Below are 15108 nucleotides of genomic sequence, written 5' to 3'. Positions count from 1 at the left end.
TGGATTTATATATTTGTAAATCTGACTCTCAGTGCCTCACCAACCATGAACCTCACCGCACGTCACTGTTTAGAAGCTATCAAAGTTCTCAAATAAAGCACCTTTTGAGAATGTCAATGTTTGTTGGTAATTATCTTACAAAACTAGGAAGTATTTTTGGTTTATATATTAAAAGTTATAGTTTTTTATTGATTTTAGTAAAAAAAATCCCAACTTTTAGGAAAATGCCCACGAAATCCTGGAGGGATTGGATTTACATTATATATGTTTAAGAAATAATGCAGCAAAGCAGTGAGTTTCTGCAGGTTTTCAGATTTGTAGGAGTAAAAAGAGAAGACACCCACTGAGCAGTTGAATCACTGAGAGGAGCTGTTGGTATGGCTCATCTTTTTTTATTTTTTTAACCAGATGATTTGGTGAATTTAAACCTCCACCTCCAACAGACTTCAAACTGTGTTTCAGATTCACGAGTTAGACTTCCACAAGTGGGCGTTTTCAAAGTCTTTCATCAACACAGCTAAGAAGCCTAAAAACCAAGATTTATTTATTTCACATGAACTTTAACACACCGAGTTTAAATCTAACATTCACGAGTCTCTCTTTCCTGAAGAGCCAAAAAAAAATCGCATGAATATCTTTAAACAGCTAGATAATCCTTCATTTCATAAAGGTTTATAAGGGGAAAACTGTTACATGGATGTATAAATGTACCTAAATCCGTAAAATAAGATCTAATATCTGTCTGACTCCTCGTGCATTAATCTGAACTCTGACACTGGAGTCCCTGCTGGCTCCGACACGAGTTACAGACTTTTACAGCTCCTCACATGAAAGGAGAAGTATTAGGTCGGCTCCTTTTAAGGAACCATTTCCTTCAGTGGCGATACATAAACTTCCCAGGAAATACACTGAAACCTCTGCGTCTTTATGAGGGAAACGTCTGTAAAGCAGAAGCTTTCATGTTAATTTGTTATACAAGTTAGGAAATTGTACCATTATTAGGAAAACTAAGGTCATTGTTAATTTTATTGTCCTAAAACAAAGACGTGTGAAGTTTTCTGCATTGATGGAGATCTTTCCAGATGTGTAAGCTGCCCATGCCAGAGGCACTAATGCACCCCCATACCATCAGAGAGGCAGGCTGGATGGTTTGGACCCGTCTGACCTCAGAACAGTTCTCCTCTTTGGTCCAGAGGAGACACATCTGTTCACATCTGGCTTCTTCTTTGCCTGATAGAGCTTTAAGCAGCATCTGTGGACGGCACGGTGAACTGTGTTCCTGAGCCCATGCAGCGATGTCCAGAACCAGAACCTGGTTTTAATGTTTAGTGTGCTCCAATGTGAATAAAATATTGGCTTTTGAGATTTGCAAATCATATCATTCTCTATTTATTTACATTTTACCCCGTGTTTAAACTTTTAAAACATGTAAACTTTTAACTTGAGCTGCTGAAATCCCCAAATTCAGCATTACTTATATAAGAAGCAGGTTTAGTATCAGAGCTTAGTGTCAGTAAAAAAAAAGCTAATCCTTTGCTGTAGCCTTAATCATACATAAACCATTACACAGTATATGTTTCTGGAGTTAAATTCATGAGTGTGTTTATGTTGACTCACCCAGCGCGGGCTCGGCGCAGTCTTTGTACTGTTCAGGTGTGCAGTACGAAGCGTCACCTGAGAACAGGATTAATAATGTACGTTACAGGAGGTATCGACTCCACGCCTGTGTTTAAACATTAACTTCTCGGAAGACTCAACAAACAAAGTACAAAAACACGTGAATCAATGAAACATGCTGAGGAACAGAACCTTTTCACCTCCCAGATACACTTCTGTATTCCTGGGGCTTTTTTTAATGCCGTCATCTAATCCAGCATTGACCGGAAGCCTCTCAATGCTGTTGATTTCACATAAAACGCAGCCGCCTTCCTGTTGATGAATGCTTACCGGGCATGTGAACCATCCTGCAGTTGCAGTTCTCCACAATGTATCGCGTCTCGCAGTCGATTCTGCAGGCGGTCACGCTGTAGACCTGGAAGAAGCCCGACTCCAGAGCTCGGGACTCACACTCTCCCCACGGGGGAGGCAGGTAGGTCAGCTGGAGGGGAGCAGACATGCAGGAGGGTTAGTTGGCTGAAAAAATGTTTAACAAATTACAGAATTCTAACGCGAACTAGAAGACTTATAAGGAAAACTTTGAATGCAGCTGCTGCTCAAAATTCAAGGAAAAAAATGCCTCCATTTAAGCTGCTACCAGTCATCATGGTAACCACACAGGTGTCTCACTCCCTGACTGCCAAGCTTAAAGAGGCAGACAGAAACAGATCGATTAATATCTAGTTCTGCGTTTTTGGAGGAGATTTGAGGAAAAAAAGACGAGTCCTATGGCAGCGAGAGACACGCAGAGCGGAAGAAGACAAGAATTCCCATGATTTGATTTGTAATTTGTATCTGTACCAAAAAGAGTTACGAGAGGAAGTTATAAAACCTAAACTGTGATTCTGTAAAAGTACCCAAATATTTAGAGATGTAAAGTTAAATTTTCTGTGATTTCTTCTGTGAAATGTCTCAGCTGTGGAGCTTCAAACATAGCTGGAGTTTTCTCTCAAAACCCATTGATTTCCATTTAGTTTTCTTTTCGATTGCGACAAAATTTTGTCTTTGCTGTACGACGTATCACTACCAAACATAACAACACATTATCCCAGACTGAGCTGCATGTTTTGGAGTATAATATGTTTTATTTAAATGCTTCACTGCACTTCAATGCAACCCTTAACTACAGCGATCATTATTTCCTAAAAACATCAGTTTATTGACATGCATATGAATTCTGCATGTTGTTGTCGTTGAGATAATGTTTGCACCAACTAAAGCCAGCTGCAGGTAAACAAAGATTGAAATGTTTATTCGTAAGGTTTTTAAATCCATGCACGTGTATTGTTCTGTTATATAAATCTTAATCATCATTATATTGTGCACAAGTGTGCACGCTTCATTTCCAGTATCATCTTCAGACATTTCATCTCTCCTCTAATTAATGATTTGAATATAAATACTACTTTAACTACAGCTAATTAGACATGAGAAGAAGAAGCAGAAATGTCCCAAATTTAGAAATGAAACGCTGAATAATGGAGTAGAGATAATAAAACAAGATTAATCTTATTTTCGGTGTCAAGCAGACAACAACCTTTGCTGAAGCGAGTTTAAAATAAGAACATGGTGACCTTGAGGAAAAGGTGAAGCAAATTGAAACGAGTTTAACTTGCAGGTGATTCACCTGAGCTGCGGCTCTGCCTCCAAAGCCCTTCCAGATGGCAGAACAGAGGAAGCTGTCATGGCAGCCCAGTTCCACCCACACTTTAATAATCCCACAGAGGAACGCGCCGTTGCTTTCAGTTTGGTTAAATACTAAAAAATAAAAAGGCCTGTTGTGTCATACTGTCCTCATTTGGAGGTTAAAGGTGTTTCAATGACTCTCAAACAGAAAAAAACTGACTTGTCTGAGTCTTGTCTGAAACAATGATGTTTAAATAAATACATTAAAATGATCATTTTAGGGTTTGGTTATGGTTTTGTTTTATAATGGCAACATCTTTGTAGCTTACTGGCTGCCAATAAAAATGACTTTAAAAGACAGGCTATACAAGTATTCATCTTGCTTCGTATCCTTATTATTTTGTTGCAATAAACCTGGGATTTAGTTGAATTTTAAATTTGATTAAATGCTAAAAATTCTCCAAAAAATGCTCTAGGTTAATGAAGTCCAATCAATAATCACGTCAAACTTGTTTTAAACCATTTAAAAAACTTTAAAATCCATTTCATAACGCAACAAAAGAGAAAAATCACCATAAGCGATTAATATTTTTGGAACCCACAGCAAAAAAATAACACTGTTCATCGGCACAGACACCAGGTTTCTCGTATCGTGTTCATTTCATATTTAACTGTAAGACCAGACTGGATTTGCACGGGCTGGCTGATAATTAGAGCAACAGTTGGAGTGGCAATAACACCAGAGAGACTCTTTAATCTGATAGTTTGTTTTCACCAAAACAAAGATGATTCTTTTACCTCAAAACTCGATTCGTTCGCAGCCCTACGAGTCGGGAGAGTTCATGGGTTTATTCCAACGTCTTGCATAAAATAAAACACGGCTGACGTCTCTTTCTTCGGGGAAACAACAGAAAACACAGAAGTCAAAAGTCCTTCATAAATGTCAACCTGCAGAGAGAGTTTCTCCAAGTCTTTAAAACCCGAGTGCTGCAGAGCAGAAGAGTCTTGGCAGCGGGGGAAAAAACAACCCAACAGTTAGCCAGACTCTGTCAGAAAAATCCCACAACATGCAGTGAGGAGAGAGCGTACAAATGCTCCTGTGGCTCTGAAGACTGGGGCAACAGATGACAAACGAGGGACACCAGGTTGAGCAGCATGGAGGCCCATCTGCTCCACAACACAGGCGGCGAGGTCCAGCCGTGTACTGTATCCATCACCCGTCACCCTTCGTTCCCAGTTTCCTTCACTGTCACTTCAGTGTTTCCCATGTGAGGCAGCTTCTTCTGCCAAAAGATCATTTTTTCTGGGATGATGCAAAAAGCAACATCGTGCCAGAATAATCCTGGCTGCAGCAGAATCTGAAACCCTGATCCACGTCGGGTTATTTTGTTCTTCTGCTTTCAGGGTACAGCACAGCAGATACAATCTTTTTTTTTGCTAATAATTATAGCAGGACAATAAATTTTAACTTAATCCAAAAGGCAATCTTGCACGCTAAATGTTCCAGTGTCCACAAGCCTCTAGCCATCTGTGTGCAGCTATAGTTTCCTGTAATAATTATACGTTCCCGTCTCGACGCCAGCAGCCAGTCGAAGCCGTATACTGACATTCAGGAGCTATTAATTATGTCAGAGACTTAAAAAATGTGCTTCTCCACAATCCTTAACCTTTACAATCACCTTCACATCTCAGCTAATCTTCACTTCTGGCCTAATTAAAGTCAGGTGTAGCTGATCCAAGATCTGATTATTTCTCTGTAATCAGATAATCTGAGGAGCTCAATATCACTTTTCAGTGTGTTGGGGCCTGCTGACCTGATTATGGTCTATCTAATAAAAGCAGAGGCTTGTGGCTCACTCAATGTGGTATTAATCAATGCTCCATTCCCCTGTTATACTTTAGCAATACTTTAATTAGGCCGTATAACTTTGCCAACCAGGGATGTTGTTAAAAAGTTGATAACAGGTCATCCCATTAGCGCCGGCTGTGTGAACTGAATTTCAAATTCTGGACATTTGATTAAAGCTGAACAACAAATCTGAACAACAAAACTCCCCTTCATGTGTTGTTGTTGTCTTTTCCCGAGCTTGAATTAAGAGTCTTTGTGGAGTAATAAAGACTTTTTTTTTTTTTGTTCACGAAAAGAATGACTTTCTCATCTAAGGGAACAGTATGCCCTTTTAGTTTCATTTAAAAGCCCACAGCCAGGCAATTCTGAATTTGGAGAGCTTAAATATAAAATTGCTGTGTGGGGACTCATTCATCCTTTTCTGTGGGCCGTGTATTTTGTGCCCAAGGCTCGCTTGATTAAAGCTGCTTTGATGTGCGCCTAATGCTATTAGCACGAAATTTGTTAATTTAAACTCTTTGTCAAACTCGTTTTCTCAGGCGGACAGACTGGTATCTGTCAGAGAGATCCATTAATCACAAATTTTCCCCTCAATATGCTTTGCAAGACGCAATTTCAAAACATTTGACCAATTATTTCGGGCTTGATTTGTTTCGGACATATTTGAAGGTGCCCTCAGCGGCTCTGGGGAGGAAGAGACAGGTGGAAACTCACAGCATGATACTGCTCCTTGGGTATTTTATTCAAACTGTACTGAAGGCACATTAATTAGCTGGAGCTAAGTTTGTTTTCCCCCCAACATGCAGACTTTTGAAGAGGAGCAGAAAGCAATAGAGGAAACCCAGCCAAACCCAAAAAGCTGTGATGTGTTGAGGTGACATTTTATTTCAGTTTAATTGAAACAAAGTTCCTGTAACCTGTAATACTTTAGTCTAATTCAGTGTGTTTAAATGTCTTTAGGGCAGCACTCTCATCCATAATAATCAAAGGTTTGTAGACAGTCTGAACCACACAGAAACTGGGAATAAAACCACCCTGTCAGTGATTTCATTCAGCTGATGAGGGTTTTCAGTGACTTTTAGGAATCAGAGCAGCTGATTGGTGATTTCTGTTTGTTTGTTTCTGAGTTTAATATTGATAAACAAGAGTAAAGAGTGATTATCTCTGGGATCCAACAGTATCAGTTCACATCCTAATTCTAAGTATAAAGTTATCTACATTTTCTCTTTAAAACACTTCCTGTCTAAACAACTTTATATATAAAAGCTCTGAAAAGTAAAAAAAAACATTCTTGCCATTTCCTCTGGCATATAGGACACTGTTTTTTTAAATAAACAGCACCACTGAAGTAGGAACGCACTGGGATGGCCAACCACCGTGCAGCAATCTATGCTAAAGAGGTGAGAATTTGTGCCGCCATCTTGGTAGGTGCTTTCAGTTAAAGCCATCATGACAGCAGGTCATAAATATCCAAGTAAAACAACATTAAGTCTTACAATTATTGGAACCTGAACTTAAATCATATGGTAGTATATCTTTTTCTTTGGAAATACTAGTCAAGAACAATGTATTATTATACTGTTTACTAGGCTGCTGTAATTCATGTTAAGCAGAGTAATGACATATACCGGCTAACTGAAAATAATTGATAACAGTGACATTTTCTCTCAAAATGTCTAAATACTGAAGGGTACATTATATAACGCTGAATATCTCTAGAAATATGAAGAAATTAGATAAGTTTAAGTTCTTGGTCTGAGTGCAGTTAATGGAAGAGCTCTGTTAAGACTAAGTAGACAAGTAAAGTACTTAAAGTGTACTAGTCTGGCTATAATTATTACAACATTTGGTAATTTCATCACCGTATTGAATATGAGCTCAGTGGTAAGAAGTGGCAGGTTGCAAAAGTTTCATTTATTTACTTGTTTTGGTCTAATTGTTGCAGAAGTAAACTCTTAATATATGGTCAGTGTTTGGTATGACAGCAGTCTGGGTTGGCATTTTACCACCACTAATGTTTGACCAAGCTTGATGGGAAGCTCATTACAACACACACTTTTCACCTGTTCTCACAATATGCACGATTTACGTTTCTTTTAGTAAAATAAGGCTCATAAATTCTACACATTTTCGGACTGATGACAGAATACAGCTTGCACAAAGTGTTACTGTGTGGCTTCAAAATGTAAACAGAGAGAGATATAATTATATAGCACCTAGCAAGATGGCAGCCAAGACTCTCACCAAGCACCATTAGTGACCATCAGTGTATTTTTATTTCAGTGGGTAGCTCAATATTCTGGTCAGTTTCCAACTGGATCTGAATGCCCGTGTTGTGAAAAGGAGGCAATTAACAGCAGGACAGAGTATCAAATGTTACAAATGTGTGCTGCCCAGAAATATGCCTGCCTTTTAATTGGCTTGGTGAGCTCAGGTCAGTGGCAGTTATCTGAAATATGGCAACAACTGCCCAACTGATCAACCGGTCCACTCCTAAGTAAAACCTAAACCGTCGTCTGTATGTTTGCAGCTTACTTTCACTCCCTTACAGCAGCGAAAACAAAAACATTTGTTACCATACATAATGTAAAGCGACAGCCAGTATTTGTCAAAGGAAGAGGAAAGAAAATAGAGGCCATTACATAAAGCTTGGCACGAAAACAGAAAAAAGGAGGGAGATGGAAACACAAACACTGAACGTGAGAGGCAGAGCAAATAATCTCAATGGTCTTACGAGGCTCAGAGAAGACACAATGGAAAAACCTGGCAGAAACAACATGAGGAGCTTGTTCAACTTGACTTAAAAAAAGAGAAGAGAAAGAAGAAGAATGGTGACAGAGAAAAGCTCATCTCCATTAGCTACCATGGGCAGCGTATGTTTGTGAGCCCCGCAGCCTGTTTGATGGAACAAAGGTTCAGTATGATTGAGCAGAGCTGAGATTGTGTCGAGAGCCTCTCTTCCAGAAAGGTCAAAGCCAGTAAGAGGAGAGACAAGTTCATCATTCGTCTGTCAACAATCACCAAGAGACCTCAGAAGCTACCTCGGGGTCTGGAGACAATAATGGAGCCACCACGAGACCACCCACTCACACATGGATGCACAGAATCCCATCACGCCTGCTGTGGCAGGTTATATATCACATTATCTCCGAGGGATAAGTGGGGTATGTGTGGATTAGAGGTGGGAAATAAAAAAACTACTGATGACTGAGTAACAGTGAAAGTCAGGAACGCTTACCCTCTGCTCCTGTGTGGCCACGAAGGTCTGAAAGCCGGGGGCCACGCCGAAGCCCAGCTCGTGGACGAATGGAGGCTCCGCCTGGCTGTGGATCTGCACCCGCACACCTGCCTCAAACGCCGTGTCATCTGCATGGCAGGTAAAGAAAAGGAAGGCCGGTTATTTACAGAAACACGACCTTTCGACCAACTCAGGTCAGATAAAAGAGCGGAAAAAAACAAGCTCTTTGTGCTCAGCAGATGCTGACAGTCAAATTCTGAATTTCATGCTGGAAACAACTTTTAGCAATAAATTTTAGGACTTTCATCTCAAAGCTTCAAGCTTTATAGATTGTTTGCATGATAATGCACACACTCAGAGCTTCCCATTTGTTGTGACATCAAACACAGGTAGGGAAGAAGGCTTGGTGCTGAGTCCACAAGATGAAAGGGCCTTTATCCTTTTATTCAGTGCCCTCCAACACACACACACACACACACACAACATTTATGGACAAAGAATAAGCAGTGCTTGTAGAAATCAATAGTGCTTCACATTCAGAGGTGAGCGCAGACATTCAATCAAGGCCTTTCCTCGCCAGCTGATCAGCCCGACACTCCGAGGTGCTCCATAACCAGAGCGCCAGAGTCTCCCAGCACGACCCGCCTCGCAAATCGACAAGGTGCACATACAGATTCACGACAGCATCCACCCCCCACCCCCCCCAACCAAGATGCACTCATCAATCAAACGTCGGCAGGGACAAATGTGGCAACAGCATGGGCGCTGGTATGTTAAGGCACAGATGAATGGATCAAGCAGGCTTTGTTGAGCTTTTGAGAAAACATTACAGAACAGTCTGTGTGTGGGGGGCAACTGTTACTCATGTTTAGGTGACATAAATCTGTCTGCACAGTTATGGGGACTCCTGTTCCTTATGAGGACACAAATCTAGTCTCTAATACGTAAATCATGAGGGTAGGTCATGGTTAAGATTAGAATAAGTTGTCAGAAAACAAACAAGTCGATGAATTGTCAGCTAAAGAAATTAAAGCCTGAAGACCAGACGTCTCATTAAAGGTTATAAGAGGTCACCTTCAGCTACTACTACGTCGAATTTTAGCCCAATTCCTGTAAATCTGACTGAGTTTTAACCATTTTTGTGTCAGTGACCGCCTTGAATCGAGTTAAACTCAAAAGTTAATCAGTTGTAGATGTAAATCCAATGACTTTACTTTCATTAAAGTTCATCCAGCGGTTCAACACTATCCTCTGCCTTTCGATGGTGGGCGATAACACGTTTATCTGCGTATTTCTCCGTTTAATTTTAAACAAAGGTCTAATCAGAGTCAATCAGTGAACATATACACTGCGTTGCAGCATTTACACAGGAGGGTAATCATTATGCAGTGTCCATTCTGTCCCTAAAAATACCGTGTCCTGACTGACGAGTCTTACATATTTTATGTCTCATTAAGTGTCGAGAGGATTCATTTATATGCAACTGCAATTACAGCATCTGTGCATGTAGTATACACCCCATCTGTCCGACAGTATTACGCAGACAGGATCACTGCGCACGTCGCCGGGATTCAAGAGGCCACAAGAAACTTACTAAGATCTGCAGAGGATGTCGGCTTGTAGTCATGTTTACCCAAAGCAGTAAAAAGTATTCGAGAAGAGGAGCGTCTCTTACAGGACATTTAACTAAATACTTTTGCTGTTAGAGCAGATTTTGTTAAACAGTTCTCCTTTGAACAATAACTTAAAGTGAAACTGGTTTGAGAAATGTATTTAAACAACTAGTTTTTAGCAGCTCTAACAGCGTTATATCTTACTTTATTAACCACTGTTGCTAAAAGATGAATAAAAAAAAAACAAAAAAAAGCAAAAAAGGTAAAATATTCCTTAACTAAAATACACTTAAAACAGAGTAAACAAAACCCTAATGTCACCACAAGACAAAATAAATAAGAATCACCTCAGAAAACATCTTGAAATATCCAAAAGAAATGTTTCTTTTGCAACTAAAAGATCAACGGAATCTGTTTAAAATTACTGAGGGAAGTGAAAAATTCCAACATATTAATCTAAGGTAGGAAAAATACCTGAATTTAAACTGTGTAAGAAAAGATAGGACGGAGCTGCAGCCGGTGGCTCATTATGGGCACCATGGCAACCACTCACACGCGTCTCTTACTCCCTGACTGCAAACTTTGAGAGGCAGACAGAAACGCAGGCTGAAAGCTAAGCCTCAAACAGCCGCTGTGCAAAAACAATCAGTCAGATCTTTGAAAATCTCTCGAGCTGTGAGCGACGGAGGACTCCGAGTGTTTATGCCTCCAGTGTTTTAATGTAGAAGCAACAAGTCTAAGACTCTTCACTTCCAGTACTGAAGAGGAAAATAAAATATAGCTAAAGTCTGTGGAAGCTTTGGGCGTGTGAACTCAGCATTCTGGGGGATTTTTAGAGGAACTTCTCCAGCAGTGAGAGATACACTGGGTGAAAGAGGACAAAAAAGGCCTTTTCATGTATAATTCCTGTTTGCACCAAGAGGAGTTTGTTTGCAAAAAGGTTTAAAAATTTTAGCCGATTCAGAAGTCAGTTTGGGACAACTGCCAGTTGAACATTCGGTGAAACAAATAAAATTAAAACTGTGTAAAACCCAATAAAATATATATTTAAAAAAACACAAAGTCAAACTTTCTGCCGCCCTTTAAAATCCGAGTGATGTTTCTGCTGAGCTCCAAAGAGGGCTGCATTTCCTCGTGTGTTTCGCCGAAATCCCATTCGTCCTTTTTTTGAGAATTTGGTCGACATTCTGCGACGTCCCGAAATGTCAGAGCGCACCGTTTCTGCATGAGTCCGTAATTTACTCGTTTTATTTTGAGATACAGAAGAAGAATTCTACCAATGCTTATGCGTCAACACTTTTTGTCCTTTCTACTTAAAACGGTTTGATCAAAAGAAAACTGTAAGGTTTTAAGTACATCGTGACATCTTCTGCTCTTTTCTGCCACGTCAGAATGAGTTTCCAATTAAAGCACTTTCACTCCATCTTTTTTCACCTCCTTGCACATGCACTCACAGCAAATGGAGCTTTCTTCAGTCACACTCCGATAAGCATTTAAAGTATTATAAGTAGAGAGGTGTTGCTGTTTGTAACAAGTGGAATTCAATCCGTCGATGGCTTTGGGTCTGTATGAAGGTTTAAAAAAAGAATTTCCAAGAACACAAATCAATAGAGTAAATGCTGTGACTGTCTCAGGCATTGACTTGAGATTGCATCGGACAGAAAGCAAAGATGCATTTAAAGACAAAAACACAATTTGTTCTGGATGAAACAATAAGTAAAGAGTCCTCAGCTTCTGGAAGCCAAAGCTGCACAAATCAGAAGCCGTATGCCAAGCTGTGTTTGTCCTTCGAAGATTCAGTTTCACCACAAAGAAATCAAACACTTCAGCTTTTATGGTTTACGTCTTTTCAGCAAGACAAAGCAACAAAGAACGCTGACAGCTATTAGAGCTAACAGAAGCTGAACACTAGCTAAAAGCTAAAAATAAACTATAAACACCAGCTAAAAGCAGTAAAAGCTTAGCTAAATGCTAAATGTACGCCAGCTCAAGCTAAAAGTAGCAAAAGAAGAGAATTCTGCTGAAGCAAATTTCAAAAAGAACAATGTTTTTAAAGGAAATGAAATAATCTCAAAGCATTTGTGTGGGAAAATATTTATAAATAAAGTTAAATATTTGGAAAAGTATAAAAGCCACAGCACCTCTCCCGAACGAGCCGAACGTTTAGACGAATAAACGGCTAAAACAGCCTGCAGAAAACAACAGCATGAATGCTGAATCAGCGTTTACACAACAATAACATAAAACACTAGAAGAAGAGTTTATATTTACGTGACGCCAGGACTCAGAAGATGAAGCTGAACGATCTGTTTGCACGACTTATTTCCACGTGCACAGATGTTTCTGATAGATGTGTTTTATGGTACGCTGTGCTCCAGTTGGTCCATTTCTCTTCTTTAAGAGAATCACAAGAAATATAATATTTGTTAGATTATTTTGTTCCAAAGATAACTGAATCGATCTGATACATGAATACTATCACTCATTTAGCTTAGAATGACTCAATGGTGGATTATAGCCACAATCTGAGCTGCTCCGTGCCACATTTCCTAATATTCCTGTTGTGCACGAGAGGGACAAAAGGAAGGAGTAACAGAAATATGGGTCCATGTTTGCAGACATGAGTCACCCTGCAGTTGCAGCAGGAACAGCCCCTCTCTTTCCCGTCACACTGTTTGCCTTCATGCTCGCAGTTTTCTGTAGAAATGTGTGACAAGTCGAAGGGAAACAGAAACTGCTGCTGGCAAGTTGAAGCTAAAATCATTTTAAAAGCGAAACCCTTATCATCAAAAGTCTTTAATTGCTGAGAGCTCCTTTACGTCAGCCGCTCTGACTTCATTCATCTCATCCTTCAATTTGTTTTCCTCTAGTATTTTCCCACCGAAAATATGCAGCTAATTTGTTACGTCTTGCATCATATCAGCGTGATGATCAAGTTTTAACTTTGATATTTCTCTCTGAGTGAGTTAAACAGCTTTAGTTTGGATCGGCTGGACTGACAGGACTGGGGCGGCTCAGATCATTCCTCCAAAACATTTATTATAATTAAAAAGCCTTACAGTTTAAAATGTTCAGGTTCCAATTTAGGATCCCCTTGACCCTAAAAGTAACGACAGTTTGGATAAATAAAAGGAAAAGACGAGGAAACGTGAATCATCTGTCAATTATCCAAGATCTCAAAACGGCTGCAAGTTAGTCAAAACTGAACTTTGTGATTTAAACACAATAAAATAAGTTCTGTTTAAGAGTCAGAAGTTCAGATCCCATGTTTAAATCTGTAGATTTGTGTTGGTAATTAATTTAGGTTCAGGCATCATGGTTTGGGTCAGGGTCAGAAACACTACGGATGGTTTTAGAAACATTAAAAATACTTTTAGGGAGAATTTAATTAATAACTGGTATCACTGCGGTGCAACAAATGGTGCTGATGGTCTGCAGACGGCTCAGGCAGCACAGTGGAGCAGCGTTACGAGTTTCAGGTTCGATCCTCGATCTTTTTAATCTCCCAAACTGCTTTAAATAAAAGATTTTACTAAATCAGGTATCGATCCAAAGATGATCTGGTAAAAAAAATCTAACTACTAACTACTTCAGCATAGTTTCAGCCATTTTAGCCTTTCAGGTATCAAACCCTTCAGCTCGGTCCGGACATTGCAGCTGTTGTCTTTTGTTACCTGCGACTTTTATGTTTTTAGAATTATTTAACTTTATTAACAATATTATCATCATGGAAACGCATTGAGAACTGTTAAAATCCTTTAAAAACTTTGTGCTCTTTAAAATCTACTTTACCATACTTGCTTCATTTTTAGCTTTTAGCTACTGCTTGCTAATTTAAGCCTTTACATATCGTTCTCCTGGTTCTAACTTGTAGCTACTGTTCTGATGCAACCGTTTTGCTCATTTAGGCTGAATTTAGCTTTTAGCTACTATGCTGCTACTTTTAACTGTTACCTTTTGTTTACCTGATTTTAGCTTTCGATTGCTAATTTCAGTTTTTAATTGCTGTTCTGCTAATTTAGCTTTTGTTCAAATTCAGTTGAAGTTTCTTTAACGAATCAGCAGAAGTCGTTCAGAACTCACACTGATGTTTGCAGAAAATGCTAATTGTTCTTGATCTTCCCAAACGAGCAACCCGACAAGCTAACTTTAGCTAAAATGAATAAAAAACACCGGAAAGCTGCCTTGTATAAAACCGATCTGTGGTTAAAAAAAGGTTGGGCACGATTTATTCAATGACAAATGTAAACTGAATCCTTACTTTTATTTATTCGCTCCCAGCAGATTAGGATCACACCCCCTGACTGAGTGTTGTCTCCTAACACAGGACGAGGACGGATGAGTCCACCAGGAGCATCCAGATGATCCTCCAGGACCCATCAGGCGGTAATTATTAATTCCAGCCACAGCAGGCTTCTGCTGCTTTAATGAATACTTTTATTAGAAGTTCAAACGAACTTAGATTGACTTTTTCCCTCTTCTTTTTACAGCTAAACGATTATTTAGTGTTTTCAATTAATCTCAAGTTTTAAATAAATCGAGTTTCACCGCCTTCCTTTAAACTTCTAAACCTGATTTAGTTTCCTGAAGTGTCAGATTTCAGTGTTGAGACATAAATGTTCTTCAAGTCATTCTTCACGTCTCTCTTAACTTGTTTTGGCATTTATTATGTTCGTTATAAGAACACGTGCAGTTCAGGAACACATTATTAATCTGAGAAAGAATCGACCTTTCTTAAGAGTAAATAAATTTAGGTGTTTCAGAAGCCAAATTTCCTGGAAACAATTCACGGCGTCTCGATGGAAACCAACATCCTTCACAGACGTGGAACATTTTAGATTTTAGAACAAACTACAACATTTAAATATTTTTTCTTTAATGTTCATTTAATGCAGACAAACATTGATATACTATAAAATAAACCTGAATAAAAGCAGCTGACAAACATTCCTCGAAGGAATGAGTTTCAGACCGAGATCATCTTCTGTTGAGAAATATTAGATCTGGAGCCGTTTTGGTCAAATCTTAAAAGTTAGGTCGCAAAATACTCAAAGTATATGTAGTTAATGACTCTCAGCTACTACCACACTGAGTTTTAGCTCAATATTTGGAAAACTGACATTGTT

At 39.3% G+C, this 15108-nt stretch overlaps 1 protein-coding gene across 8 annotated transcripts in view; it reads right to left on the bottom strand.

Annotated features, from left to right (window-relative positions):
• The window catches only part of asic2 (acid-sensing (proton-gated) ion channel 2), a 356894-nt gene that overhangs the window by 16322 nt on the left and 325464 nt on the right, over positions 1 to 15108 (bottom strand). For all 8 annotated transcript variants that reach the window (XM_017419427.3, XM_017419425.3, XM_025006640.2 and 5 more), the window contains 3 exons: positions 8370 to 8497; positions 1948 to 2098; positions 1618 to 1674 (listed from right to left, as the gene is read on the bottom strand). In XM_017419427.3, coding sequence (XP_017274916.1) covers positions 1618 to 1674; positions 1948 to 2098; positions 8370 to 8497 — 336 coding nt within the window. The remainder of the gene's footprint in view (positions 1 to 1617; positions 1675 to 1947; positions 2099 to 8369; positions 8498 to 15108) is intronic.

Source organism: Kryptolebias marmoratus, linkage group LG12, assembly GCF_001649575.2.
Source record: "Kryptolebias marmoratus isolate JLee-2015 linkage group LG12, ASM164957v2, whole genome shotgun sequence".
Classification (NCBI taxonomy): Eukaryota; Metazoa; Chordata; class Actinopteri; order Cyprinodontiformes; family Rivulidae; genus Kryptolebias; species Kryptolebias marmoratus.
The sequence above is the reverse complement of the archived record's forward strand: the minus strand, read 5'-3'. Positions and strand labels throughout refer to the sequence as shown.